Source organism: Hemitrygon akajei, chromosome 12, assembly GCF_048418815.1.
Source record: "Hemitrygon akajei chromosome 12, sHemAka1.3, whole genome shotgun sequence".
NCBI lineage: Eukaryota > Metazoa > Chordata > Chondrichthyes > Myliobatiformes > Dasyatidae > Hemitrygon > Hemitrygon akajei.
In genome coordinates, this window is record NC_133135.1 from 3900684 (window position 1) to 3928573 (window position 27890).

At 42.1% G+C, this 27890-nt stretch overlaps 1 protein-coding gene across 2 annotated transcripts in view; it reads left to right on the forward strand.

Annotated features, from left to right (window-relative positions):
- Positions 1–24724, forward strand: part of rabggtb (Rab geranylgeranyltransferase subunit beta) — a 99143-nt gene extending 74419 nt beyond the window's left edge. For both annotated transcript variants that reach the window (XM_073062501.1, XM_073062500.1), the window contains 4 exons: positions 3743–3853; positions 9298–9423; positions 21894–22043; positions 24155–24724. In XM_073062501.1, coding sequence (XP_072918602.1) covers positions 3743–3853; positions 9298–9423; positions 21894–22043; positions 24155–24295 — 528 coding nt within the window. In that variant the 3' untranslated portion in view covers positions 24296–24724. The remainder of the gene's footprint in view (positions 1–3742; positions 3854–9297; positions 9424–21893; positions 22044–24154) is intronic.
- Positions 24725–27890: the final 3166 nt, after the last annotated feature.

Genomic DNA, 27890 nt, shown 5'->3' on the forward strand with positions numbered 1-27890 from the left:
TAAACTGGGTAATCAGCTTGTGTGGATGCTGTGTGATGTCCCCACCTTGCCAAAGAACAGACAGGACACCATATGCGATTAAATGAGTAGTTTATAAAGATTACTATAACTAAGTAATTAATAACGATACAGTATACATGAAGGAAAAGAAAATAAAGAAAAGGCGCCAAACTTATCAAAGTCCAAACCACTTCATGCACAACCGTTGGAGCTCAATTACTGAAGTCTTCTGACCACCATTCGATCCCCTCCGAACTCCTCGACTCGCAGCTTAGGACCGAAGTGGTCAACCAAGCACATCTAGCTTTATCTCCTCTCCTCGGAGTACCTCCTGGCCTTGGACCCCCGCTTGGGGTCCGTTCCTCACCCAGTTTACAGCATTGTGTCCTCTCTCTCTCACACCCTCGCGCCCATCTCCCCAAAAGCCCGCCAACAATAGCTTACACACTCAGAAGAAAGAACAACATTAATCCCAATTGGTTTACAAAGGAATACAATTCTTGTTATCAGTAAATTTTAACCCAAATAAGCTTCCGGCACTCTCTTGCAACAAAGAAGCATTCCTACTTTTAACAAAACAAAGAAGCCATTTTGATTAACATAAGCAGTAACAAAGAAAAAGAAGAAACCCCCTTTACACAAGAAATTAACAAAATTAGAGCAAAAAAAACATATTAGTACAAAGTAGTGATAGTGTTGCTAAATTGTGGTAAGTAGGATTTTTCTGGTTGGTTGAAGGGAAGTAGCTGTTTCTGAACCTAATGATGTGGGAGTAAAGGCTTGTATACCTCCTGCCCAATGGTAGCTGCAAGAAGATGGCATGGTTCAGATGATGGCCATCTAAAAGAGAATATCACTGTGGGTCGTGATGGCTTGACATAAGACATAGTAGCAGAATTAAGCCGTTCAGCCCACTGAATCTGCTCTGCCATTCCATCATGGCTTATTTATTTTCCCTCTCATCCCATCAATCTCCTTCTCCCCACAACCTCTGACACCTTTACTTATTGGTTGTACGTTGTATCGGGACGATGACAGGAAACTTTGTGTGGGAGAGTTTTTAAAGTGGAAAAGTACTTATGACATCTGAAGTCTGGGTCCAGTAGTATGAGTATTTCTCACAACTGGAGTCTTCCTTGGTTGCAGTGGGTGACCATGACTATTTCCATGCCTCACCATGCCCTTCGCTCTCCATGGAGTGTTGCAGAACTGCCTTCCAAGCAATTGGACCTCACTTTTGATGTCATTAGCCCAGACTTCTGGAGCTGAATTTGCATGCTAGGACAAGCATATCCCTATCTCACTGTGATATGAGGCCTGTTGGTACTCTCACCTGGTGTGGCCACTGTCACGTGCAAATAGTTACTTGGAGCCAGAAGTGAGAGCTGAGTGTCTGGGTGGGACCAAAGTTGAGCAGTCGGCCCCAGAATGGACTTGACAAGCCCCTTCACCAGAGATGCTAACCTTTCCTGTGCCAGCCCATACACTTCAACACAACCTTACTAACAAGAACTTATCAACCTGTTCTTTAAATATATGCAATGCTACCACATGGGTGCTACGTGGTACAGTGATCTGTTGTAACAGCCTGCAGATTCTGGGCTGGATTCCTGCAATGTCTGGAATTGTTGAGTGTAAAACTCGTGCCAAGTGAAGCCCAAAGTACAATCAGATATGGGCAGAGAAACAGTTAAGATTCAAGATGGTTTAATGTCATTTTTAGTACACAAGTGCATAAATGTAAAAGAGAACAAAACAATTGTTACTCTGGATCCAATGCAGCACAAAAAGCACAATCAATATAAATACATAAGGTAGCTTATATACATAGATTTATTGTGTGTCCATAAAGTGAAGCCAGACACAGGAATGGGGGTGTGGCACAGATGTTGATCAGCTTTACTGCTTGGGGAAAGTACAGTCGGCCCTCCTTATCCGCGGGGTATTGGTTCCGGGACCCCCCGCCCCCCGCAGGTACCAAAAAATGCAGATGCTCAAGGCCCTTATTTAACCTGTCTCAATGAGGGTGGACTTTAGGACCTGGGGGAGCTCAGGACCCGCCACCCGTGGCTGCTGCTGAATCCGCAGTGTTCCTGTTCTGTTGACGGAAAATGATCACGGTTGAAAATAAAGTGGAAATAATAAAGCGATTGGAAAGAGGTGAAACGCCATCAGTCATTGGAAAAGCGTTAAGCTACAGTCGGTCAACTATCAGAACAATTTTAAAGGATAAAGTGAGAATAATGGAGCATGTGAAAGGCCCTGCCCTGATGAAAGCTACAATTATTACTAAGCAAAGCAGTGGTTTAATTATTGAAATATATATGTTTCTTAAGTGTTTTATATGCATAGAAAGATAAAATATATACTATATACTAAGACAAACGTTTGACTGATGCTAAATAATACCAGATGTACCTGTTCCGACTTGCGTACAAATCCAACTTAACGACTGCCTGTACTTTAAATCATCTCTACATTACTTATAGTACCTAATACAACGTAAATGCTATGTAAATAGTTGTTATACTGTATTGTTTAGGGAATAATGACAAGAAAAAAAGTCCATACGTGCTCAAACAACAGGTGCTGGAGAGAGAACTTCCGGGTTTTCCCGATCCGCGGTTGGTTGAACCCGCGCATGCGAAACCCGCAGATAAAGAGAGCCTTAACTGTTTTTGAGGCTGATGGTCCTGGAGCGGATGCAATGAAGCCTCCTCCCTGAAGGGAATGGGACCAACAGTCCAAAGCAGGGTGGGTAGGATCCTTCATGATGTTGCTGGTCCTTTTTGCAGCACCTTTCTATATATGTCATTGATGGTGAGTAGGTTGATGCAAATAATGTGTTGTGCCAGTTGAAGAGCCTTCCTGTCCACTACATGGCAGTTTCTGTACCATGCATCTTGTTACGATGCTCTCTACTGTGCATCTGTAGAATGACGTGAGCAAGCTTGTGCATAGTCCAGCTCTCTTCAGCCTTCTCTGAAAGTAAACGCATTGATGAGCTTTCCTGAATGTTAAGGATGTGAGGCAGTTTCAACATTTTAGTCAATGACCCTTGATTAGACTGAGCAACACACACAAAATGCCTATCACTCTCCAACTTTTCTGACACCACATCAAAGATTGCACTGGGACATCTTGAACCCTGTACCCACACTGAGCTCGTTGACCACCAACTTTACCTCCAACTTCCACCCTGCCTCAAATTTACCTGGTCCATTTCTGACACCATCCTCCCCTTTCTTGATCTCTATCTCTCTCTCTGTCTGGAAAAAGTTTATCTACTGATATCTTTTGTATAACATTTTGCGTATGTTGCTTGGATTTCCGGCATCTGCAGATTTTTACAAACGAGGAAATCTGCAGATGCTGGAAAACCAAGCAACACACATAAAATGTTGGAGGAACTCAGCAGGCCAGGCAGCATCTATGTAAAAAGAGTACAGTTAACATTTTGGGCTGAGACCCTTCATCAGGACTGGTGAACGGTCCTGATGAAGAGTCTCAGATAGAAGCACCTACTGTATTCTCTTTCCATAGATGCTGCCTGGCCTGCTGAGTTCCTCCAGTATTTTGTGTGTTCTACAGATATTCTTGTCCTTGTTCTTCATTAGATTGATCTGAACTGACGGAGAATTGATAGAATTTGACTTATTAGTGGTAAGTGTGCAGTGTTTGAAGCCATTATTGTAGCCTTTGAGTTTGGACAGTAACACCTGTGCTTGATTTTGTTTTTCAGGGAAGACTCGATGCCATTAATCTAAATTCAGCAGCAGAGTTTGTCTTATCCTGCATGAACTTTGATGGAGGATTTGGATGCAGACCAGGTTCCGAATCTCATGCGGGACAGGCAAGTTGGTGTTTGTCTTCAAAGGAACCAGCTGATGGATTCTGATGTTTTAATCAGAGGTTCTTTCAGAAGTCAAGAAAGTGGCACAAAACTTGTTGCTTCACAATTGTTGATAGAACAAAGGAAAGTTGTACAGTGACAGAGCTCTACTAAGCAAAGAGAATCAATGGAACTAAGACAGTGCTGCCTTGTAGTCATCTATTTTATACTACAGAGATGAGAAAAATTCCATTCAAATTTATAGTTAATTAATCAATTAGAAAGCTATTATTCAAATAACATAGTACAAATAAGATCCCAGAGCTCTCCAGAATTATACTTAGTGTAACCACTAGATTAGGAGTTCCCAACCTGGGGTCCACAGACACCTTGCTTATTGGTTTTGGTCCATTGCGTATAAAAAGAAGTTGGGAACCCCTGCACTAGACTCAGGCATATTAAACTTGCACATACATACAGTACTATAGCCACCAGGAAGCGATTACTTGTATATAAGTAATTATATAAAATATAAGCAGATTAAATATAAGTAATTGTAACACTGCAAAAAAAAGTATCAATTAAACAGTCTAATCTAAGAATTAACCAGTCAGAGAAAACTTGATGGGCCGAATAGGCTAATTCTGTTCCTGTGGCTTATGGTCGTATGGATGCATCATGGTTTTTAATTATTGAAACTCTGCAGTATTCATGCTGAACTTTAGCATGCTGGACAAACAGTGATAAAGAACTAACTAGCTTGTAATTAGTAAAATTCAGCACCCTGCACACCTGCTTATAGCTACCCATTGAGTGTCATGGTAGTACAGAGCTATAGCTTGGGCATTGGAGTTCAGAGTTCAATACCTGCATCTTCTGTAAGCAAATTTGTTTATTCTTTCCTATGACTGCATGGGTTTCCTCCCACAATCCAAAGACGTACTGGTTAGTAGATTAATTAGTCTTGTAAATTGTCCCGTGATTAGACTAGGGTAAAATTGGGTTGCTGGGCAGCGAGGTTCTATGAGCTGCAATGTAGAGCATGGAACATAGAACTGTACAGCCCACAATGTTGTGCCAAGCCAACTAAAAAGTAAATCAAAACACCCAAAAGCTAATCTCTCCTACCCACAGAATGTCTCCCCATCTTTCTTGCTTTAATGCTTTCCAGGCGTTCATCACTCCATGAGCAAAAAACTTACCCCTCACATCCCCTTTGAACCTACCTCTCTCACTTTCAATTCATATCCTCTAGTATTAGACATTTCTATCCTGGGAGACAGATTCTCTCTGCTCAATCTATGCTTCGCTTCAGCTTGTAAATCTCTATTTGATTTCCCCTCAGCCTCTGCTGCTTCAAAGAAAACAACCCAAGTTTGTGCAGCCTTTCGTGATAGCACATGCTTCTAAACCGGGCAGTATCCTGGTAAAACTCTTCTGCAACCTCTCCAAAGCCTCAACATCCTTCTTTTAATGGTTAACCAGAACTGTATACAGTACTCCAGATGTGGTCTAACCAGAGTTTTATAAAGTTACAAGACCTCTTGACTTTTAAACTCAATGCTTTGACTAATGAAAACAAGTGTTCTATAAGCCTTTCTTAACCACTCTATCAACCTGTGTAGCCACTTTCAAGGAGCTATGAACTGGGAATCCAAGATCTCTCCGCACAGCAACACTGTTAAGGATCTTGCTCTTAACAATGTATTATCTCCTTGCATTTGCCCTACTAAAGTGCAACACCTCACATTGTTTGGGTTAAACCATAACCCTGCATATCCCAACCATCGATGTACCTATCCAAACTTCTTTTAATAAAATATTTATTATTATGATGATTAAATGTTGAAATTGGCCTCACATGCACTATGTGTTGGCAGTCCATTCCACACTCTCATGACCCTTTGACGTAAAGAAGTTTCCCTCCTATTCCTCTTAAACTTTTCATCTTTCACAATGAACCCATGACCTCTGGTTGTAGACCCACCCAACCTCAGTGGAAAAAGCCTGCTTGCATTTACCCTATCTATACCCCTCATAATGTATCAATTCTCTATCAAATCTCTTCTCAATCTTTTATGTTCTAAAGAATACAGTGCTAACCTATTCATTTTTCCTTATAACTCAAGCTATAAGGAAACATCCTTGTAAATTTTCTTTGCTCTCTTTTTCACACTTATTTATGACTTTCCTGCAGCTAGGTGACCAAAACTGCACAGAATACTCCAAAGCAGGCCTCATGAACGTCTTATACAACTTCAACATAACATCCCATCTCTCGTACACAATACGTTGATTTATGAAGTCCAGTGTGCCAAAAGCTTTCTTTACAACGTTATCTACCTGTGATGCCACTTCCATTGAATGGTGCATCTGTATTCCCAGATCCCTTTGTTCTGCCACACACCACAGTACTTTACTGTTTACTGTGTAAGATCTACCTTGGTTGGTCCTACTGAAGTGCAAAACCTCACACTTGTCTGCAGCAAATTTTATCCGGCATTTTTCAGCTAATTTTTCCAGCTGGTACAGATCCCTCTGGAAGCCATAATAACCTTCCTCACTATCTACTACATCCCCTGATCTTGGTGTCATCCCCAAATTTGCTGATCCAGTTAACCACATTACCATCCAGATCATTGATTGTAGATGACAAACAACAACAGAATCGGCACCGATTCCTGTGGCACTCCACTAATCATGGGCCTCTAGTCAGAGAGGCAGTTATGTGCCACCACTCTTTAGCTTCTCAAAGCCAATGGCTAATCCAGTTTATTGCCTCATCTTTAATACTGAGCAACTGAACCTTCTTGACCAACCTCCCATGTGGGACCTTGTCAAAAGCCTTGCTAAAGTCTATGTAGAAAACATCCACACTGCTTTGCCTTCATCTACCTTCCCGCTAACTTCCTTGAAAAACTCAGTAAGATTGGTTTGACATGACCTCCCTTGCTGACTACCTGATTTGCTTACAGCTACCATCAAGTAGGAGGTACAGAAGCCTGAAGGCACATGCTTAACGATTCAGGAACAGTTTCTTTCCCTCTGCCATCCGATTCCTAAATGGACATTGAAACTTTGGAGACTCCCTCACTTTTTTTTTAAATGTAGTGTTTCTGTTTTTGCACATTTAAAAAAATCTATTCAATATATGTAATTGATTTACTTGTTTATTATTATTATGTTTTATTTAATTCTTTTTTTTCTCTCTGTTAGAATATGTATTGCATTGAACTGCTGCTGCTAAGTTAATAAATTTCACGTCACATGCTGGTGATAATAAACCTGATTCTGATCAGTCCATTTCTATCCAAATACTTATATATCTGATCCCTTAGAATACCTTCCAATAACTTTCTTACAAATGATGTCAGAATAATGGTCCTATTATTTTGTGGTTTCTGCTGAGAGCCTTTTTTAAACAGCGGAATAACATTGGCTATCCTCCAATCCTTTGTTTCCTGTCCTATCGCTAAGGATGATTTAAATGTCTCTGCTAGGGCCCAATAATTTCTGCATTTACCTCCTGTAATGTCCAAGGGAACACCTCATCAGACCCTGGGGATTTATTCACCCTGATTTACATCAGGATAGCAAACACCTCCACTGTCCAGGTAGGCTGCAGAAGGACTTGGATTAGGAGAACGGTCAAGAAAGTGGCAAATGAAATATAATGTTGGATAATGCACTTTGGCAGTAGAAATAAATTTGAAGACTATTTTCTAAACCGGGAGAAGATCCAAAAATCTGAGGTGCAAAGGGACTTGGGAGTCCTTGTGTAGAATGTCCTAAAGTTAAACTTGCAGGTTGAGTTGGTGCGAGGAAGGCAAATGCAGTGTTAACATTCATTCAGTTTTGGGCCCCTCATCTTTGAAAAGATGTGCTGGCATTGGAGAGGGTTCTCCTCACAGAAACTTTTGTCACCTTCCTCTGTTTCATGCCCCAATGGTAGATCCAATATCACACACTCTTTCATTTGGACTTCTACATACTGATGAAGGAAACTTCGCTCAACACATTTGACAAACTATCTCATCTAGTCATTTTACAAAGTTAAAATCCTCTTCTTTCTTCTTCGACTGTCCATCGATTTCGATGTTGACTGAGGTCTGGGCCAGGTTGTATGGATCACCGGCAGTTGCACATACTGCAAGTCTCCCCTCTCCACGCCACCGATGTTGTCTAACCAAAGGGCACTAGGCCGATACAGCTTGGCACTGTTGTTGTCGCAGAGCAATGTGTGGTTAAGTGCCTTGCTCAAGGACACAACACGCTGCCTTAGCTGAGGCTCGAACTAGCAACCTTCAGATTACTAGACCAATGCCTTAGCCACTTGGCCACACCAAGTTAAAATCACCTACTGGAACAAGCTTATGTTTCTTGCAAGAGTCTGTGATCTTTCTACAAATTTGTTCCTCTAAATTGCTGGAATTATTAGGTGGTTTGCAATTTAGCCCCAATAATGTGATCATATCTTTCTTTGTCTAATGCGAACAGAAATTGAAGGGGAGTTTGAAATTTTGACAGAAAATGCTGGAAGCAGGCCAGACATTGACTTTGGAAAGTAAGTGCTCATGACCCCATGGTCGAAACCAGCACCAGTGGAGATGGTGGACATATAAGGGAAGGGGAGTGGCCCTTTTGGAATAGCTCTGTGGAAACCCTATGTAAGCCGAGGGTAGTCCACTGTAAATACACTCTGTTCTGGTCTAATCCAACATAAATTATGCTGCACTTTCTGCTTCCATTTGTACCTTTCATTCTGAATGTTGATAAACTATAAACACAAGATGCTGGAAATCCAGAGTAACACACAAAAAATGATGGAGTAAGTCGGTAGGTCAGGCAATGTTAATGGAAATGAATAAACAGTCGATGTTTCGGGCTGAGACCCTTCATCAAGAATGCAAGGGAAGGGAGAAGATGCCAGAATAAGAAGTTGGGGGGGGGGGGGGGGAATGAGTACAAGCTAGAAGGTGATAGGTGAAGCCAGGCAAGTGGGGATGGAGGATGAAGTAAGAAGCTGGAAGGTGCTAAAGGTAAAGGCCTGAAGAAGGAGGAATCTGATAGGAAAGGAGAGTGGACCAGGGGAGAAAGGGAAGGAGGAGGGCACCCAGAGGGAGGTAATAGGCAGGTGAGAAAAAGAGGGAAGAGGCCAGGCTAGAGAAGTGAAGAGGGTAGGAGGAAGGGAAAAAATTACAAGGAGAAATCAATGTTCATGCCATCAGTTTGGAGGCTACCTAGACAGAATATGAGGTGTTGTTCCTTCAACTTGAGAGTGGTCTCAATGTGCAGTAGAGGAGGTCATGGACTGACATGATAAACTATGCTTGAATATAACGAATGTATGTAGTTCCCTGTAATCAAGGGGAAGATGGTGTGGAATTTGTCTGCGTGTATTCTTGTGTGGCTGTTTCCTCCAATACATGAACTGGTCAGTGAAAGCCTGTGTTGTCCCTTCCTAGATCTATTGCTGCACGGGATTTCTTGCTATCACGGGCCAGTTGCACCACGTCAACGCTGATCTACTTGGCTGGTGGCTCTGTGAGCGGCAGTTACCCTCCGGAGGCCTTAACGGACGACCTGAGAAGGTACCGAACACCAGTGGCTCTGACGTAGATCTGCACATTTCATCTACTCTCCTTGCAGACATATCTGATTAAGTATTTCTTTGGAATGCGCTCATTCAAAAGTCCCACAAACAGCAAAGTGCAGAGTAAATTTATTATCAAAGTACATATAGTACTGTTCAAATGTCTTAGGCACATGTTAAAAAAACATCAAAAACGATGGTACTTTAAAAAATAATGAAATGAAAAGTTTCTAAGTATCAAAAAAAAAATTCTCTAAAGAGTAGTAACCAGTAAAAAACTAAATCAAATCAATGTTGGCATGATTACCCTTTGACTTTAAAACTGCATCAATTCTCTTAGGTACATTGTCATTTTTTATAAGAATATTAGCTGGTAGGTTGTCCCAAGTATCTTGGAGAACTTGCCACAGTTCGTCTGCAGATTTTGGTTCTGCCTCTCCAGGTAATCACAGACAATCTTAATGTTAAGATAAGGTCTCTATGGAGGCCATATCACATGAAACCATATAAAAAATCTAAGACTTTTGCACAAAATCAGAATCAGAATTAATAGCACTGGGAAATGTTGTGATATTTATTAACTTTACGGTAGCAGTATAATGAAATATATGATAAATAAATATAGAGAAAAAACTTGAGTTACATTAAGTAAATATATGTATGTCTATTAAATAGTTCCAATAAGTAGTACAAAAAAAACAGAAATTAAAAAAGTAGTGAGGTAGTGTTCATGGGTCAATGTCCATTTAGCAATCGGACGATGGAGGGGATGGAGCTGTTCCTGAATCATTGAGTGTGTGACTTAAGGATTCTGTGCTTCCTTTCCAATGGTAACAGTGAGAAGTGGGCATATCCTGGGTGGTGGGGATCCTTAATGTGGACGCCGCCTTCCTAAGGCACCGCTCCTTGAAAATGTCTTGGATACTACGGAGGCTAGAACCCATGATTGAACTGGCTAACTTTACAAATTTCTGCAACTTATTTTGATCTTGTGCAGTATCTCCCACATACCAGATGGTGATGCAGCCAGTCAGAATGCTCCCAATGTTAACATTTGTATAAGTTTTTGAGTACTGTATGCAACCTTCCCACTTGACTCATATACAAACTTGGCTTGTTAGCTAGCTCTACTAATGACACAAGAGTCAGTAGTGAGAAGGCCACCTTTCATAAGCAATATATGTCTAGGATCGGTATAATTTTGGATTCAATCAAACAGGAGAGTTGGAATGTTCCAGAGAGGAACATTGATTGTAAATACTGCCCTATACACAATTAACGGTCACCAACAAATGACAGCAGCATCCAATTATAAAGGAAGGAATTTACAAATTTTCAACTTCATCAAACAGTTAACAAGAAAAAACTGAAAAATTAAAGGGCCCCATTACAGTTAAACCAGTCCAAAGTGCACATAAAAGTTGGAGCTCATTTCTGTAGTAGTGGGGTGTATCACTTTACTCAGCTGAACCCACATTCTGTGTGAAAGACAGCAGCCACAGTTCGAACTCCCCTTAAGAATATTTCAAACATATTGGCTGTCTCAAGAGTATTGGCACTTCCTTCTTGGAACCATTCATCTTCACAAAGCACTTCTTACAACAGAGTCTTTCCTTCGAACTGCATTCAGCGGTAACTTCCCCTTGTGTTTCACTCCACTGCTTCTGCCGAAAGACCCCAAACCTAGATAGATAGATAGATACTTTATTCATCCCCATGGGGAAATTCAACTTTTTTTCCAATGTCCCATACACTTGTTGTAGCAAAACTAATTACATACAATACTTAACTCAGTAAAAAAATATGATATGCATTTAAATCACCGTCTCAAAAAGCATTAATAATAGCTTTTTAAAAGTTCTTAAGTCCTGGCGGTAGAATTGTAAAGCCTAATGGCATTGGGGAGTATTGACCTCTTCATCCTGTCTGAGGAGCATTGCATCGATAGTAACCTGTCGCTGAAACTGCTTCTCTGTCTCTGGATGGTGCTATGTAGAGGATGTTCAGTTATCCATAATTGACCGTAGCCTACTCAGAGCCCTTCGCTCAGCTACCGATGTTAAACTCTCCAGTACTTTGCCCACGACAGAGCCCGCCTTCCTTACCAGCTTATTAAGACGTGAGGCGTCCCTCTTCTTAATGCTTCCTCCCCAACACGCCACCACAAAGAAGAGGGCGCTCTCCACAACTGACCTATAGAACATCTTCAGCATCTCACTACAGACATTGAATGACGCCAACCTTCTAAGGAAGTACAGTCGACTCTGTGCCTTCCTGCACAAGGCATCTGTGTTGGCAGTCCAGTCTAGCTTCTCGTCTAACTGTACTCCCAGATACTTGTAGGTCTTAACCTGCTCCACACAGTCTCCATTAATGATCACTGGCTCCATATGAGGCCTAGATCTCCTAAAGTCCACCACCATCTCCTTGGTCTTGGTGATATTGAGACGCAGGTAGTTTGAGTTGCACCATATCACAAAGTCCTGTATCAGTTTCCTATACTCCTCTTCCTGTCCATTCCTGACACACCCCACTATGGCCGTGTCATCAGCGAACTTCTGCACATGGCAGGACTCCGAGTTATATTGGAAGTCTGATGTGTACAGGGTGAACAGGACCGGAGAGAGTATGGTTCCCTGCGGCGCCCCTGTGCTGCTGACCACCGTGTCAGACCTACAGTCTCCCAACCGCACATACTGAGGTCTATCTGTCAAGTAGTCCACTATCCAATCCACCAATCCTGATTGGCTGACACATCATTCCTAAGTTGGGCAATATGGCTTCTTTAGCCAAAGTGAAAACATTGTTATTAGTAGGACACACTGCATTTACAGAGAATTGCTAAAATAAAAATACCTCACAGCACAACAGCATAAATCTTGCCCAGGGTGTTACACGTATAGGTCACCTTCTGCAAACCTTGCGGGCGTTCACAGTAAATACAAAGAAATGCCATAGGATCAATGAAAGACTGCACCCAACAAGATGGACAAACAGCCCATGTGCAGACATCAACAAGCTGTGTAAATATAAAAATAATAATAAATAAGTAATAATTATCCAGACCATGAGGTGTAGAGTCCTTGAAAGTGAATCACTAGGATATGGGAATAGTTCAGTGTTGGGCTGAGTGAACTTATCCCCTCTAGTTCAAGAACTTGATGACTGAGGGGTAATAACTGGTCCTAAACCTTGGTGGTGTGGGTCCTTGATGATGGATGCTCCTTTCTTGTGACAGCATTCTGTGTAGATGTTCTCAGAGTTGGGGAGGGCTTTAACCATGATAGACTGGACTGTATCCACTACTTTTGTAGGATTTTCCATTCAAGGACATTGTTGTGTCATACCAGGCCTTGATGAAACCAGCCAACGTACTCTCTACCACACTTCTATAGAAGTTTATCAGAGTTTTAGATGACATGCTGAATCTTTGCAAACTTCTAACAAAGTGGAGATGCTGCCGCGTTTTCTTTGTAATGGTACTTAGGTGCTGGACCCAGAACAGATCCTCCGAAATCAGAATCTATTTGAGGGGTAATGTCTGGCCAGGAAAACTGCTCTCGTGCATTCATCTAGAATCCTTTATGCTTTCCCAGAGGACACATACCCTCCAGTTCAAAAGACTGCTTCTCAGTCTCCACCTGACTGCAGGTGGAAGGAGCCAGAGGTCCATGACTCAGTCCTCATTAGGAGACTGGAGGTGCTATCATATCACAAGGTGTGCCCTGCAAGAAAATGAATCTCTAAGCAGTATGCCAAAATTCAAAGTAAATTTATTATTAAAGTAAATATATCTCGCCATATACATCTGTGAGCTTCATTTTCTTGAGGGAAATATAAAGAAACACAATAAAATCAATGAAAAAAAACTCATACAGAAAGACTGACAAACTACCAAAGTGGAAAAAGACAACAAACTATGCAAATACGAAAAAAAACAAAGTAATAATAATAAATAAATAAGCAATAAATATTGAGAGCATGAGATGAAGAATTCTTGAAATTAAGTCCATAGATTGTGGGAACAGTTCTGTGTTAGGGTGAGTGAAGTTATCCCTTCTGGTTCAAGAGCCTGATGGGTGAGGAGTAATAACTGTACCTGAACCTGGTGATGTGAGTCCTGAGGCTCAAGTGAGATGGAAACATGGCCTGGATGGTGGGCGTCACTGGTGATGGATGCTGATTTCCTGCAAAGGTGCATATATTCTTTGATAGTAAATTTACTTTGACTTCAGCTGGGTGCACCAGCCTAGATTTTGAGCTTGAGTATCTGCAGTAGAACCTGAAACCTACAACCTGAGTTGGTGATAAAGCTGGATCTTAGTGAATACAATAGGTCTATATGGAAGATACTTACAGAGATTGGAGGAAACAATATCTGACAGAAGTGAAGTACTTATTGCTTACTTTTAAACTTTGGTACTGTTAAATCTTCAGGCATCAGCATTGCTGATGAAGGTTTATTTGCCTTATCCAAAACACTGAGCCCTCATTATCTATTCGTGGCTCTGTGTACCTGGAGGGATTATGCCTGTCTCTAGATATTAGCACATTCAAGAGGCAGTCAATTCAAATACTGTAAATTTGGTAACTGGTTTGTAGACTACCTACAGCAAGTGTATCCCTGCTGTTATGTGCTTATAGTTGTCTTTTGCACATTCTTCTTGTGTGTGGTCTTTCATTAATTCTTTTTTTTTAAATTTTTTTATTAGTTTTTCAAAACATTTTACAAAATTAAAAACCCCAAATCCCAATGAGGAGCATTAATACAGAGCAAGGTTAAGCATACAATAACAATATGCTACACAGGAAGAGAATATAACAAAAAAGCACCTAAATTAAAGACAAGTGAGCTTAGTGTCCTTCCCAAACCCCACAACACAAGAAAAAAAAACAACAATTCCAGACCAACCACCACACAATATAGAGAGTATAAGTCCAGACAGTCAAACTCCCAGACTGTGAATACACTTAGCAACAGAGGATAATACTGCCTACTACCAGAAAAAAAAAAGGGAGCTGAAAGCAAGGGACCGAAAAGAAAAAAAAACCCTAGTCAAGAGGAAGGTTATGAAAGTACTCGATAAAAGGCCCCCAGATCTTATGGAACTTTAAATCCGAATTGAGAACTGAATAATGAATTTTTTCGAGGTCCAAGCAGGCCATAATGTTGTTAAGCCATTGCGCATGAGTGGGCGGGGCAACATCTCTCCATCTAAGGAGGATCAAGCGTCTCGCCAGGAGAGAGGCAAAGGATAGTATTCGGCATTTGGTCGGACCCAGACATAAATCTGTCTCGCCCCAAAAACCGAACAGAGCAATTAAGGGGTTAGGTTCTAGGTGCTGATTCAGAATACCCGATAGTGTAGCGAAGACATCTTTCCAGAATTTCTCCAAGCTAGGACAGAGCCAGTACATATGGATGAGAGAGGCCACGCCCCTCTTGCATTTAACACAGAGCGGACTAATGCCAGAATAGAATCGAGATATTTTAGATTTAGACATAAGGGCTCTATGAACAATCTTAAACTGTAAGAGACAATGGCGAGCACAAAGAGAGGTTGAGTTAACCGATTTGAGAACTGAGTCCCAGCTCTCCTCGGATAAGGAGATATTTAAATCCTGCTCCCAGGCCATTTTAATTTTATCCACAGGGGCCCGTCGTAAGGCTGCTAGTTTATCTTGGATAATTGAAATTAAACCTTTACCTAGTGGATTAATGGAGAGAAATAGGTCCATAGCATTTTTCGCAGGCATTTCAGGAAAGTTAGGAATTAAAGGAGCAGTAAAGTGTCGGATTTGGAGATATCTGAAAAAGTGAGCATTAGGCAGGTTGAACTTAACAGAGAGCTGTTGAAAAGAAGCGAAGCGGTTATCAATGAAGAGATCTTCAAAATGTCTAATGCCCTTCCTGTACCAAACATGGAATGCTGAATCGAACGTGGTAGGTAAAAAAAGGTGATTATGTGCGACAGGGCTAGAAATGGAAAACCCCTGGAGACCATAGCATTTCCTGAACTGAGCCCATATACGCAAAGTGTGTCTAACCAGAGGATTAGCTATTGATCTGGGCAGACTGCTAGGGAGTGCAGAGCCAAGAAGTGCAGATATAGATAATTCTTTAGTGGAGCTCAACTCCATTGCCACCCAGTTAGGACACTCAGGTTGACCGTGGAAGAAAGACCAGAAGGCAGCACAACGTATATTAGCTGCCCAGTAATATAAGCGAAAGTTAGGTAAAGCCATGCCACCCTCTTTTTTAGATTTTTGGAGGTGGATTTTATTAATTCTAGAGCGCTTATTCTGCCACAGATATGACAAAATAATAGAGTCTAAGGAATCAAAAAAAGATTTAGGAATAAAAATTGGGATAGATTGAAATAAGTATAAGAATTTGGGGAGAACATACATTTTGACAACATTGATACAACCTACCAAGGACATAGATAGAGGTGACCATTGTACCAGACTCTGTTTTGTGGCATATGAAAGATTGACAAAGTTTTCACGAAAGAGATCTTTAAACTTCCTTGTGACTGTAATTCCAAGATAAGTAAATTGATTATGGACTACTTTAAAAGGGAGATCACGAAATATTAGTTCTTGTGCTTCTTTATTAATTGGGAAAAGTTCACTCTTATGTAAGTTGAGTTTATAGCCAGAGATCTGGCTAAACTGATCAAGAAGTGAAAACATTAGAGGTAAGGATGCAGACGGATATGAGAGAAAGAGTAGTAGGTCATCAGCATAGAGAGAGACTTTATGCTCAACACCCTCTCTCCAAATCCCGGTCAGTTCAGGACATTTTCGAAATGCTATCGCCAGAGGTTCTATAGCCAAATCAAAGAGAAAGGGACTTAAGGGGCATCCCTGACGGGTGCCACGTTTGAGATTGAATACTTGGGATTTCTGAAAGTTAGTTAGAACAGAAGCAGTAGGACACAGGTACAGCAATTGGATCCAAGAGATGAAACTTTGGCCGAGGTCAGATTTTTCTAAGACTGCAAAAAGGTAGTTCCACTCTATACGATCAAATGCTTTCTCCGCATCAAGGGAGATAACACATTCAGGAGTCCCAGTTGGAACTGAGTATAAAATATTAAATAGACGCCGAATGTTAAAAAAAGAGAGACGGTTTTTAATAAAGCCTGTTTGGTCATCAAAGATAATGGAGGGAATAACGGTTTCTAATCTATGAGCCAACACTTTAGCTAAGATCTTTACATCAACATTGAGCAGAGAGATCGGCCTGTACGAGGAACACTCTGTTGGGTCTTTGCCCTTTTTTAAAAGAAGAATAATAGATGCCTCATTGAAAGAGGGTGGCAATTTGCCGTAGTTAAACGAGTCAGATAATACTGAAAGTAACTGAGGAGAAAGAAGTGAGGAGAATGATTTATAAAATTCCACAGGGAACCCATCAGGTCCAGGAGATTTCCCTGAGGACAGTGCAGAAATTGCAAAAGATATTTCTTCTAGTGATATAGGCGCATTAAGTTTGGCTTTGAAATCAGATGAAAGTGAGGAGATATTCAGATTCTGTAAAAATTGATCCACAGAGGTATTGTCATTCAGGGATTCAGAGGAATAAAGCCGAGAATAAAAATTTTTAAATGCGTCATTAATTTCTAAATGATCCGATGTAAAGTCTCCGTTCTCCTTCCGGATCTTTGTAATATGTTGTTTGGCTTTAGAACGCCTCAGCTGATTGGCTAGGAATTTACCAGACTTATCCCCATGAATGTAAAAGCGGCTCTTGCTTTCGAGAAGTTGGCGTTCGACAGGTTGAGTGGACAGAAGGTTAAATTTAGTTTGGAGTTCAACGCGCTTCTTGTATAATTCAGGGTTCTTAGTTTGGGCATATAATTGATCCACATCTTTAATCTGGTTAATGAGGTCTGCTCGACCTGCACGGGATCTTCTATTGAGATTTGCTGTGTAAGAGATTATTTGACCCCTCAAATATGCTTTCATGGCATCCCAGACAATCTGGGATGGCACTTCAGGTGATGTATTATTGTTAAAATAGAAGGTTATCTGGTCTTTAATAAATTTTACGAAATCATCATCCGATAATAAAGTTGAGTCGAACCGCCAGTGTTTGTTCCTCTGAGGGAGACCGGGAAAGTTCAGAGAGAGGGTAATTGGGGCATGGTCAGAAATCAGTATACTCTGATAGTCACAAGTGTGGGCAAATGGGATAAGTTGGTTATCGAGTAGGAAATAGTCAATTCTAGTGAAGGTATGGTGAACATGTGAGAAAAAGGAATAATCTCTCTCCGTAGGATGGAGGAAACGCCATATATCAGAGATACCAAAATTAGAGAGAAACAACTGAATAGCTAAGGCAGATTTGGTAGGTGATCTGGTAACAGAGGACGATTGGTCCAGTTTAGGATCCAACCAACAGTTAAAGTCACCACCCAATATAAGAGAGTATGAGTTTAAGTCTGGTAGTGAGGAAAAAAAACCGTTCAAAAAAGTTAACATCATCAAAGTTGGGGGCATATAGGTTTGCTAGTGCAACTTTAGTGTTATATAGTTTACCAGAAACAATAATAAAATGGCCATTTGTGTCCGATATTTTGTTATGGAGTTCAAAAGGAATATTTGAGTTAATAAGAATGGAGACTCCCCTAGCTTTAGCGGCAAAGGATGAATGAAAATGCTGACCCGCCCACTTGGACAGAAGCCGGGAGTTATCGAAACAACGAATATGAGTTTCTTGGAGGAAAGCAATGTCAGCTTTGAGTTGTTTAATATGTGAGAATACCTTCCTCCTTTTAACAGGGTGGTTCAGTCCCTTTACATTCCAGCTCACAAATTTAAGTGCACTAGCCATTATCAATTACTAATGCATAAAAGGCAGCAGGCATATAAAAAATCAAGCGGTACAATAGCAGTCTGGGAGCAGAGATGTAAACATAGATTCGTAAGGTCAAAATATAAACATGTCCTAAACAATAAAGAAATGTTGGAACTGGAAAATCCACCCCACCCACACAACCCAAAACTAGAGGGCTACCAAAACAAGTAGCTAGCTCTACCAAAAAAATTAACCCAAATACAACTTCCAGATCTGTGTCATTGACAGCAGTTCCGTATAAATGCTATAACAAACAGTAACTAGTTTATGCACTAGAAAACATAACTACAGATTAGAACACCTTCTGCCGAGATGTACAACTTAATACAGAGAAAATCGGAAGAAAACCAAAACTAACCTACCCGCGAAATATTATAGAAGGATAAAGTAAGAGAAAGGGGGAAAAAAAAGGTAAGAAGGAAAAAGAAAAAAAGAGGAAGGGGAAAATTATAAATTCAAGACGAGTGTTTATCAACCGTTTACCGAGAAGGGAGAAAAAAACATTCAGAGAATGGAAAAAAAAGGGGGTGAAGAAAAGAAAAAGATAAAATAAATAAGTATTTAAAACAGAGGAAAAATAAATCAGCAGTTGAACTGTGAACTGACAAACAGGGAGGCCTTCACTAAAGACTTCAAACCTCCAAAGCAAGTTAGATTTAGTTGTAGAACTCTGTAGGTAAAGTTATACAGAGGTGAAAATAGATTACACACACACCAAATCCCGGGAGAGATTGTCAACAGCCTTTAGAGTTTCAGTGAATAATGTCTGAGTGATTCAAGTGAATTCCGAGTCCAGAGAAAGTAATTTTACTACGAGGAGTACTTATCCACCATTTTAGGAGGTCCGATCAGATTCCAAAGATGACTGGATAGCCGGAAGACTTGCCACAAACGCTTCAGCTTCCCCCGCTGATTTGAACCACTTGAATTCCCCGGTATTAAACTTGATTCTTAGGTCAGCAAGATTACGAAAGGAAGGTTTGAAACCACGATCAAAAAGCACTTTCATTACGTCTTTATACTCAGTGCGCATCTTTAAGGTCTGGGGTGCAAAATCTTCCACAAAGCGAATGGTTGTATCCTGGAAAGAAAAAGAGCCTCTGCGACGTGCCTCCACAATCAGACTGTGTTTTACCTGGTATTGATGGAAACACAAGATTACTGGTCACGGACGGGTGCCCAGAATTCCGGGGGGGACGTTAACTCTGTGTGCCCGTTCGAGCTCGGGCGGGTTTGGAAGCAGATCCTTCCTGAATATCTCACAGAGAAACTCGGCGAAAAACTTCACGGTTGACCCCTTCTCAGTTGCCTCTGGTAATCCCAGAATTCTGATGTTGCAGCGTCTGCTGCGATTTTCGAGATCCACCATTTTGGAAAGAAGTTTATTAGATTTTTCCTCTAAGCTGGAACAGAGAGTCTCCAAGTATCGAACCCGACTTTCTAAAGCTTCAGAAGTCGAATCGATGCGAGATAAGTGTTCAGCATGTTTGTCCACTTTATCGTTGATCCGATCCAGTTTCTCTTCTAACTGTTTGAAAGCGGTTTTAATTTCCTTTAAGATTTCGTCTCGGAGATTTGCAAGCGCCTCCATCGTCACGTCCGATGAGGTCGTAGTTTCTTTTCTCCCGGATTTAGAACTCTTGCTAGACATTGTAGGTTAGATATATTCACAGGCAAGTAAGAGATACCGAAATAATTCCTAACTAAGCTTTATAAAATGGAGACATTTAGTGCAAAGGTAGCGACAGTAACGGAACACAAGTTCGGAGCAGCGAAGCAATCGCCATCTTACCGGAAGTCCCGTCTTTCATTAATTCTGTTGTGTTTCTTTGTACTTACTGTGTATGTCTGCAACAAAATGAAACTCGGGAGGGGGGGGGGGGGTTGTGTGTGTGTGTGTGTGTGTGTGTGTGTGTGTGTGTGTGTGTGTGTGTGTGTGTGTGTGTGTGTGTGTGTGTGTGTGTGTGTGTGTGTGTGTGTGTGTGTGTGTGTGTGTGTGTGTGTGTGTGTGTGTGTTCAGCTGAATAATGTCAATTCAAATTGGGTTACCACTCTTCTCAATGCATCCATTCATTCTCAGTAGTTTGATTGGGTAAGTTTTAAGTTTTAAAATACTTCATTAATGCATGCCAGTTCTTATAGAACTGAGGGCTTGTTTATGTTTTTTTAGTGTGGTTGTGAAGCTTACAGAGGGCCTTATCTGTGAGAACTCCTTGCCCGTGGGTGATGAGGACTTGGTGTGGTTCCAAGCAGTGGTTTAACTCGCTTTCTTTGGAGGATAGTTGAGGATTAACTGTGCACAATCACTACATACAGTCCCTTTGGATCGAGAATGAGTTACTTCCATTCTGGTTTGGTGGAGTTGAGGGTTGTGAGTGAGAACATAGAACAGTACAGCATAGTACAGGCCCTTTGGCCCACCATGTTGTGCCCATCTTTTAACCTACTCTAAGATCAATCTAACCCTTCCCTCCTATATAGTCCTCCATTTTTCTATCATCCATGTGCCTAATATGTCTGCCTCTACCACCACCACTGGTATGGCATTCCAAACACCCTCCACTCTCTATGTAAAAAAAACACCTACTTCTGACATCACCCCTATACTTTTACTCCTATTGACTTAAAATTATCCCTCCCTCCTATTAGCCATTTTCATCCTGGGAAAAGTCTCTGGCTATCCATTCAACCTATACCTCTTATTCTAAAAGTGGTGAATCTGTGGAATTCATTGCCTCAGGTGACCATGGAAGCCAAATCATTGGGTATATTTAAGGCAGACTTTGATAGATTCTTAATGATTCAGGGCATGGAGGGATATTTGGGGGTGGGGAAGAAAGAGCTAGGGGCTGAGAGGGAAATGGATCAGACATGTCGGTTCATTGGCTGTAATTAAGAGGAAGTTAGATATGGCCCTTGTCGCTAAAGGGATCGGGGGTATGGAGAGAAAGCAGGTACAGGGTTTTGAGTTGGATGATCAGCCATGATCATACTGAATGGCGGTGCAGGCTCAAAGGGCCGAATGGCCTACTCCTGCACCTATTTTCTATGTTTCTATGATGAAATGGTGGAACAGACTCGATGGGCCAAATAGCCCAATTCTGGTCCTATATCTTATGGGAGGGGGTGTCTTATGTTTTATCATCTTGTACACCTCTATCAAATTACCTCTCATCCTCCTTAACTCCGAAGAGAAAAACACTAGCTCACTCAGCCTATCCTCAGAAGTTGAGGCCAATGTACAACCACAGGCTCTTCTAGAGATGAGGCAACAGGTGGGCAACTGGGTAAGGGGCTTATGGTGGTCTACACCCACCACTTCTGCAGGGCTTCTGTGTACTCGTGATGGTCAGCAAGGGAATGATGGGGTGAAGGATCTATTCTTGTATGATTTCACCAACTCCAAAATAAAATGCAACCAGAATAGAAAATGTATCTCAGGTTAGTATATGGTGACTTTGATAATAATAAAATTACTTTGAACTTAGATTTTTGATAATGAAGAGCAAAGATCAATATGTTAAGGCTTGTAACTGGCAGAAGAGTAGCTAATGCCAAGCAGTTTTTGTGTTGCATTTGCTGATCTCAGTGCCTCATTACAGTTGCCTGATGTTTGTTACTCTTGGTGGGTTCTGGCTTCTCTGAAGATCATCGGCCGATTGCATTGGATCGACAAGGAAAAGCTGTCCACGTTTATCCTGGCTTGTCAGGATGAGGAGACTGGGGGGTTTGCAGACCGGCCTGGAGATGTGGTAGGTGTCCAGTAACCATGTAGAAGATGGAAGTGGGATTTTATTCCCCATTTATGTGTAACCCCCTGGGTCACCTCAGGCCTGCTCAGCTCGTTCTCGTCTAGGGGGAGCAGCCTTCGGCCCCACTAAACTGGGTAATCAGCTTGTGTGGATGCTGTGTGATGTCCCCGCCTCGCCAAAGAACAGACAGGACACCATATGCGATTAAATGATTACAGTTTATAAAGATTACTATAACTAAGTAATTAATAACAATACAGTATACATGAAGGAAAAGAAAATAAAGAAAAGGTGCCAAACTTATCAAAGTCCAAACCACTTCATGCACAACCATTGGAGCTCAATTACTGAAGTCTTCTGGCCACCATTCGATCCCCTCCAAACTCCTCGACTCACAGCTCAGGACCACCCGAAGTGGTCAACCAAGCACATCTATCTTCGTCTCCTCTCCTCGGGTACCTCCTGGCCTTGAACCCCGCTTGGGGTCCATTCCTCACCCAGTTTACAGCATCGTGTCCTCTCTGTCTCACACCCTCGTGCCCATCTCCCCAAAAGCCCGCCAACAATAGCTTACACACTCAGAAGAAAGAACAACATTAATCCCAATTGGTTTACAAAGGAATACAATTCTCATTATCAGTAAATTTTAACCCAAACAAGCTTCCGGCACTCTCTCGCAACAAAGAAGCATTCCTACTTTTAACAAAACAAAGAAGCCATTTTGATTAACATACGCAGTGTTACGTATTCAGGCAACAATAAATATATATGAGTTAGGCAAGGGTTTTTATAACAAATAACACGTTTATTAAACACTGAAAACAAACCCCCCAAAAGTAAACAAACACTAGCGTAACCGGAAATCAGCTGCTGTGCGGCAGATTCACAGTTCTTAATAGCGTTGCAGTTTAAACAGTTCTTAAAGCGGTATTGAAAAAAAACAGTTCTTTAAAGCGGTATGCCGAAAGTTCAAAAGCTCACAGTCCATTTAAAAGGAGAGACTTTTTAAGGCGATTTAAATTCTCTTCCACGTCATTGTCCTTCGATCCCCGGCGTCGAACTTTCCCACGAAGAATTTTATGAAATATAACGGCTTAAAGGCACTGACCTTCCTTCCACACTATTCTCAAATCCTTTCTGGTCAAACCCAGGGATTAACAGCAAGAATAGTCAACGGAATCCTTCCGAATGAGGATCAAATAAGGTCGAAATCCATCCACCGTCGAAAATCGATTCTCCTCGATCTTTAACTTCCGAACTCCGATATTCACTCTCCACTAGCAGTATTGTAAGAAACTGCTGGCAATGACCTTTTAAACTTTAGGCATTATATAAAACTTCATTTTTCAACTAAACTGCGTCATAACATTAAATCACGCAGTGACATGAAGTCAGCTTGGCAAACCCAGCCACGAACTGCCCCACCCCACAGGGTGGGTCTTCCTTTTATAACCTGTAAAAAAAACCTGTCACATGACCTCTACTGGCGGGAAAATGACGTCACTCCACCATCACAAGACCATTACCTCAAGTCCAGTATAGCTTCAACCCGTCACATGACAAGGGTACCACTGTCACGTGTCACGGGTACGTAACAGCAGTAACAAAGAAAAAGAAGAAACCCCCTTTACACATGTATGAGTTAGTAAATTGTAGGTAAGGGTTAGCATCATGCTTTACAGCACCAGTGATCTGGGTTCAACTGGAGTGTAGGAAAATGAGGGCAGATTGGATAGAGGGTATACAAAATTATTGAGGACTATAGATAGGGTAAATGCAAGCAGGTTGTGTGAGACGATAACTAGAGGTCATAGGTTAAGGTGAAGACTGAAATGTTTAAGGGGGACATGAGGGGAACTACTTCACTCGGTAGCGAGTGTGGAGCGAGCTGCTAGCAGAAGTGGTGGTGGCAGGTTTGATTGCAATAATTAAAAGGTTTGGGTAAGTACATGCATGGGAGAGGGTTGGAGGGCTGTGGTTCACATGACGGTCAATGGGGTTAAGCAGGATAATGGTTTGGTTGGGACTAAATGGACCAAAAGACTTGTTTCTGTGCTGTAGTGCTCTATGACTAAGCGGTTTCCCAATTAATTGAGTCTCTTTATGCCTAGGTTGATCCCTTCCACACTCTGTTTGGTGTGGCCGGCCTTTCTCTTATGGGTGAGCAGCAGGTGAAGACAGTGAACCCGGTGTTCTGCATGCCCGAGGAAACCTTGCAGAGGATCGGCCTCCAGCCACACCTTCTGAGCTAAAGGGAAGAGGAGGTCAGGTCACAGTGCTATTAGAAAAACCATTCTAGACAATCCTGATCAACGTGACTGTGACAAGCAGTACTGAAATGTTTATCCTCTCACTGGGGTTTGGCAATAACTTGAGCTATGACTGCTACTACGATTTGATTCATTCAGTTCTGGTTTCTTGTGTATCAGTGCAAGGAGGAACTCCTACAGTGACCCGTCGTTCTTCCTGAGAGCCCTTTGCCAACACTGCACAGACTGAATCCCTGTAAATCCTTGTCCATTGTGTTAGCTGATGTCTGTATGAAGCTTGACATTGTTCACTGTAGCGATGGCCGAGCAACTGCAAAGGGTGATTTAACGGCCTTTGCAAAGTGAACAGAAGCCAAAGGCTTGAGTGGAAATCAACAAAATAAAACTACAGATGTCGCCAGTCAGCATAAAGGCATAAATGTGAAAATATTAGGCATGAGGCGAGACAAACTGTTAACATTTCAGGTCTAGAACCCTTCATTAGAATAGACAGAGAAACAAGTTAGTGTGAGCAGCAGAGATCTGAACCATCGTTTCTTTCTCCTCAGATGCTGCCCAACCTTCTGAGTGTTTCCAATATTTTCTGTTTACACTAAAGACCGAAATGTAGACACTAAATCAGAGTAATTATTGCAGCATATTTTGGATTAATTTTATTACTAGAAATTGGGTATAAAGCAAATGAACTTAGTTGACAACTCTGATCTGGATAGATCCTGCAAGTTATCATCCCTAATTCAGAGCCATGAGCAAATAGTTGAGGCTAATATTTAAGTGAAGCAGAGCCAGCCACTCTGTGGGAGGGGTGGTACTGTGGGAGGGTCACACTGTGGGAGGGGTGGTACTGAGGGAGTCACACTGTGGGAGGGATGTTACTGAGGGAGAGTCACTCTGGAAGGGGTGGTACTGAGGGAGAGTCACACTGTGGGAGGGGTGGTACTGAGGGAGAGTCACACTGTGGGAGGGATGTTACTGAGGGAGAGTCACTGTGGGAGGGGTGATACTGAGGGAAGAGTGGTACTGAGGGAGTCACACTGTGGGAGGGGTGGTACTGAGGGAGAGTCACACTGTGGGAGGGATGTTACTGAGGGAGAGTCACTCTGGGAGGGGTGGTACTGAGGGAGAGTCACACTGAGAGGGGAGATACTGAGGGAGTGCTGGGCTGTCAACTTGCCATTTCTGTTAAGCTATAATCACTGTGGGGTGACGAGGCCACGTGGGACGCTGTTTATATCTGTAATGTTTTGGTTTGGTGCTGAAGTTTTGACTTAACATTACTTGCAATGAAGAAAACATTTGTTTTATTTTATGTCCCAATGGTGGCCTGAGTCATGGTGCCAGTAAGCAGTCATCTCCGTGGGCCTCCAGAACAATGCACAAGCAGAAATATTTTCCTCATGGAAATTTTAAACAGTTCTGGAAAGTTTAAGCTCTCTACTCCTAATTATAGTTTTGTGGTTTGTTTTACATCTCTCGAAATACTGAATGCAGAATGGAAATGTTTACAGTTCATTTAGTTGGCACTGATTAAGCATTTTACCTCCCAGAAATTCGAGCCTTTCTGATACCTGAGAACAGATCATATCCACATTGCAAATTAAGGCTTAGAACATATAAAACCTACAGCACAATGCAGGCCCTTCGGCCCACAAAGCTATGATGAACATGTCCTTACCTTAGACCTACCTCGGCTTACCCATAGCCCTCTATTTTTCTAAGCTCCATGTAGCTATCCAGGAGCCTCTTAAAAGACCCTATCATTTCCGCCTCCACCAACGCCTCTGGCAGCCCATTCCACGCACTCACCACTCTCTGCGTAAAAAAAAACAACTTACCCCGACATCTCTGTACCTACTTCCAAGCACCTTAAAACTATGCCCTCTTGTGCTAGCCATTTCAACCCTGAGAAAAGGCCTCCGACCATCCACATGATCAATGCCTCTCATTAGCTTATACACCTCTAACAGGTCACCTCTCATCCTCCATTGCTCCAAGGAGAAACAGCCAAGTTCACTCAACCTATTCTCATAAGGCTTGCTCCCCAATCCAGGCAACATCATTGTAAATCTCCTCTGCACCCTTTCTATGGTTTCCACATCCTTCCTGTAGTGAGGTGACCAGAACTGAGCACAGTACTCCAAGTGTGGTCTGACCAGGGTCCTATATAGCTGCAACATTACCTCTCGGCTCTTAAACTCAATGCCACAGTTGGTGAAGGCCAATGCACCATATGCCTTCTTAACCAGAGAGTCAACCTGCATAGCAGCTTTGAGTGTCCTAAGGACTCAGACCCTGAGATCCCTCTGATCCTCCACACTGCCAAGAGTCTTACCATTAATGTAATATTCTGCCAACAGACTTAACCTATCAAAATGAACCACCTCACACTTATCTGGGTTGAACTCCATCTGCCACTTCTCAGCCCAGTTTTACATCCTATCAATGTCCCGTTGTAACCCCTGACAGCCCTCCACACTATCCACAACACCCTTAACCTTTGCGTCATCAGCAAATCTGCTAACCCATCCTTCCACTTTCTCATCCAGGTCATTTATAAAAATCACGAGATGAAATGGTCTCAGAACAGATCCCTGAGGCACACCACTGGTCACCGACCTCCATGCAGAATATGACCTGTCTACAACCACTCTTTGCCTTCTGTGGGCAAGCCAGTTCTGGATCCACAAAGCAATGTCCCTTTGGATCCCATGCCTCCTTACTTTCTCAATAAGCCTTGCATGGGGTACCTTATCAAATGCCTTGCTGAAATCCATATACATTACATCAATGGCCCTATCTTCATCAATGTGTTTAGTCATATCCTCAAAAAATTCAATCAGGCTCGTAAGGCACGACCTGCCTTTGACAGAGCCATGCTGACTATTCCTAATCATATTATACCTCTCCAAATGTTCATAAATCCTGCCTCTCAGGATCTTCTCCATCAACTTAACAGTTAGAGCAGTGGTGTGCACCGTATGCAGTATGTGGAAGGTCAGAGTCAACACAGTTGTCCCTGATGACCACACCTGCAAAAGGTGTATCCAGCTGCAGCTCCTATCAGACCGAGTTAGGGAATTGGAGCAGGAGCTGGATGAACTACGGATCATTCGGGAGGTAGAGATAGAGATAGATAAGAGTTATCGGGAGGTAGTCACACCGAAAAGACAGGAGGTAGGCAAATGGGTGACAGTCAAGAGAGGCAGAGGGAGCAGACAGAGAGAGCAGAGCACCCCTGTGGCCGTTCCCATCAACAATAAGTATACTGTTTTGGATACTGTTGGTGGGGATGACCTACCAGGAACAAGTTGCAGTGGTCCTGTCTCTGGCACTGAGGTTGGACCCTCGACTAGGAAGGGGAGGAGGGAAGAGAAGAGAGCTGTAGTGATAGGGGATTCTATAGTCCGGGGGGCGGATAGGAGATTTTGTGGGGAAGATCGGGAGTCTCGGATGGTATGTTGCCTACCTGGTGCTGGGGTCCAGGACATCTCAGATCGGGTGCAGGTTATTCTTGAGAGGGAGGGCAAGAACCCAGATGTTGTGGTCCATGTAGGGACCAACGACATGGGTAGGATGA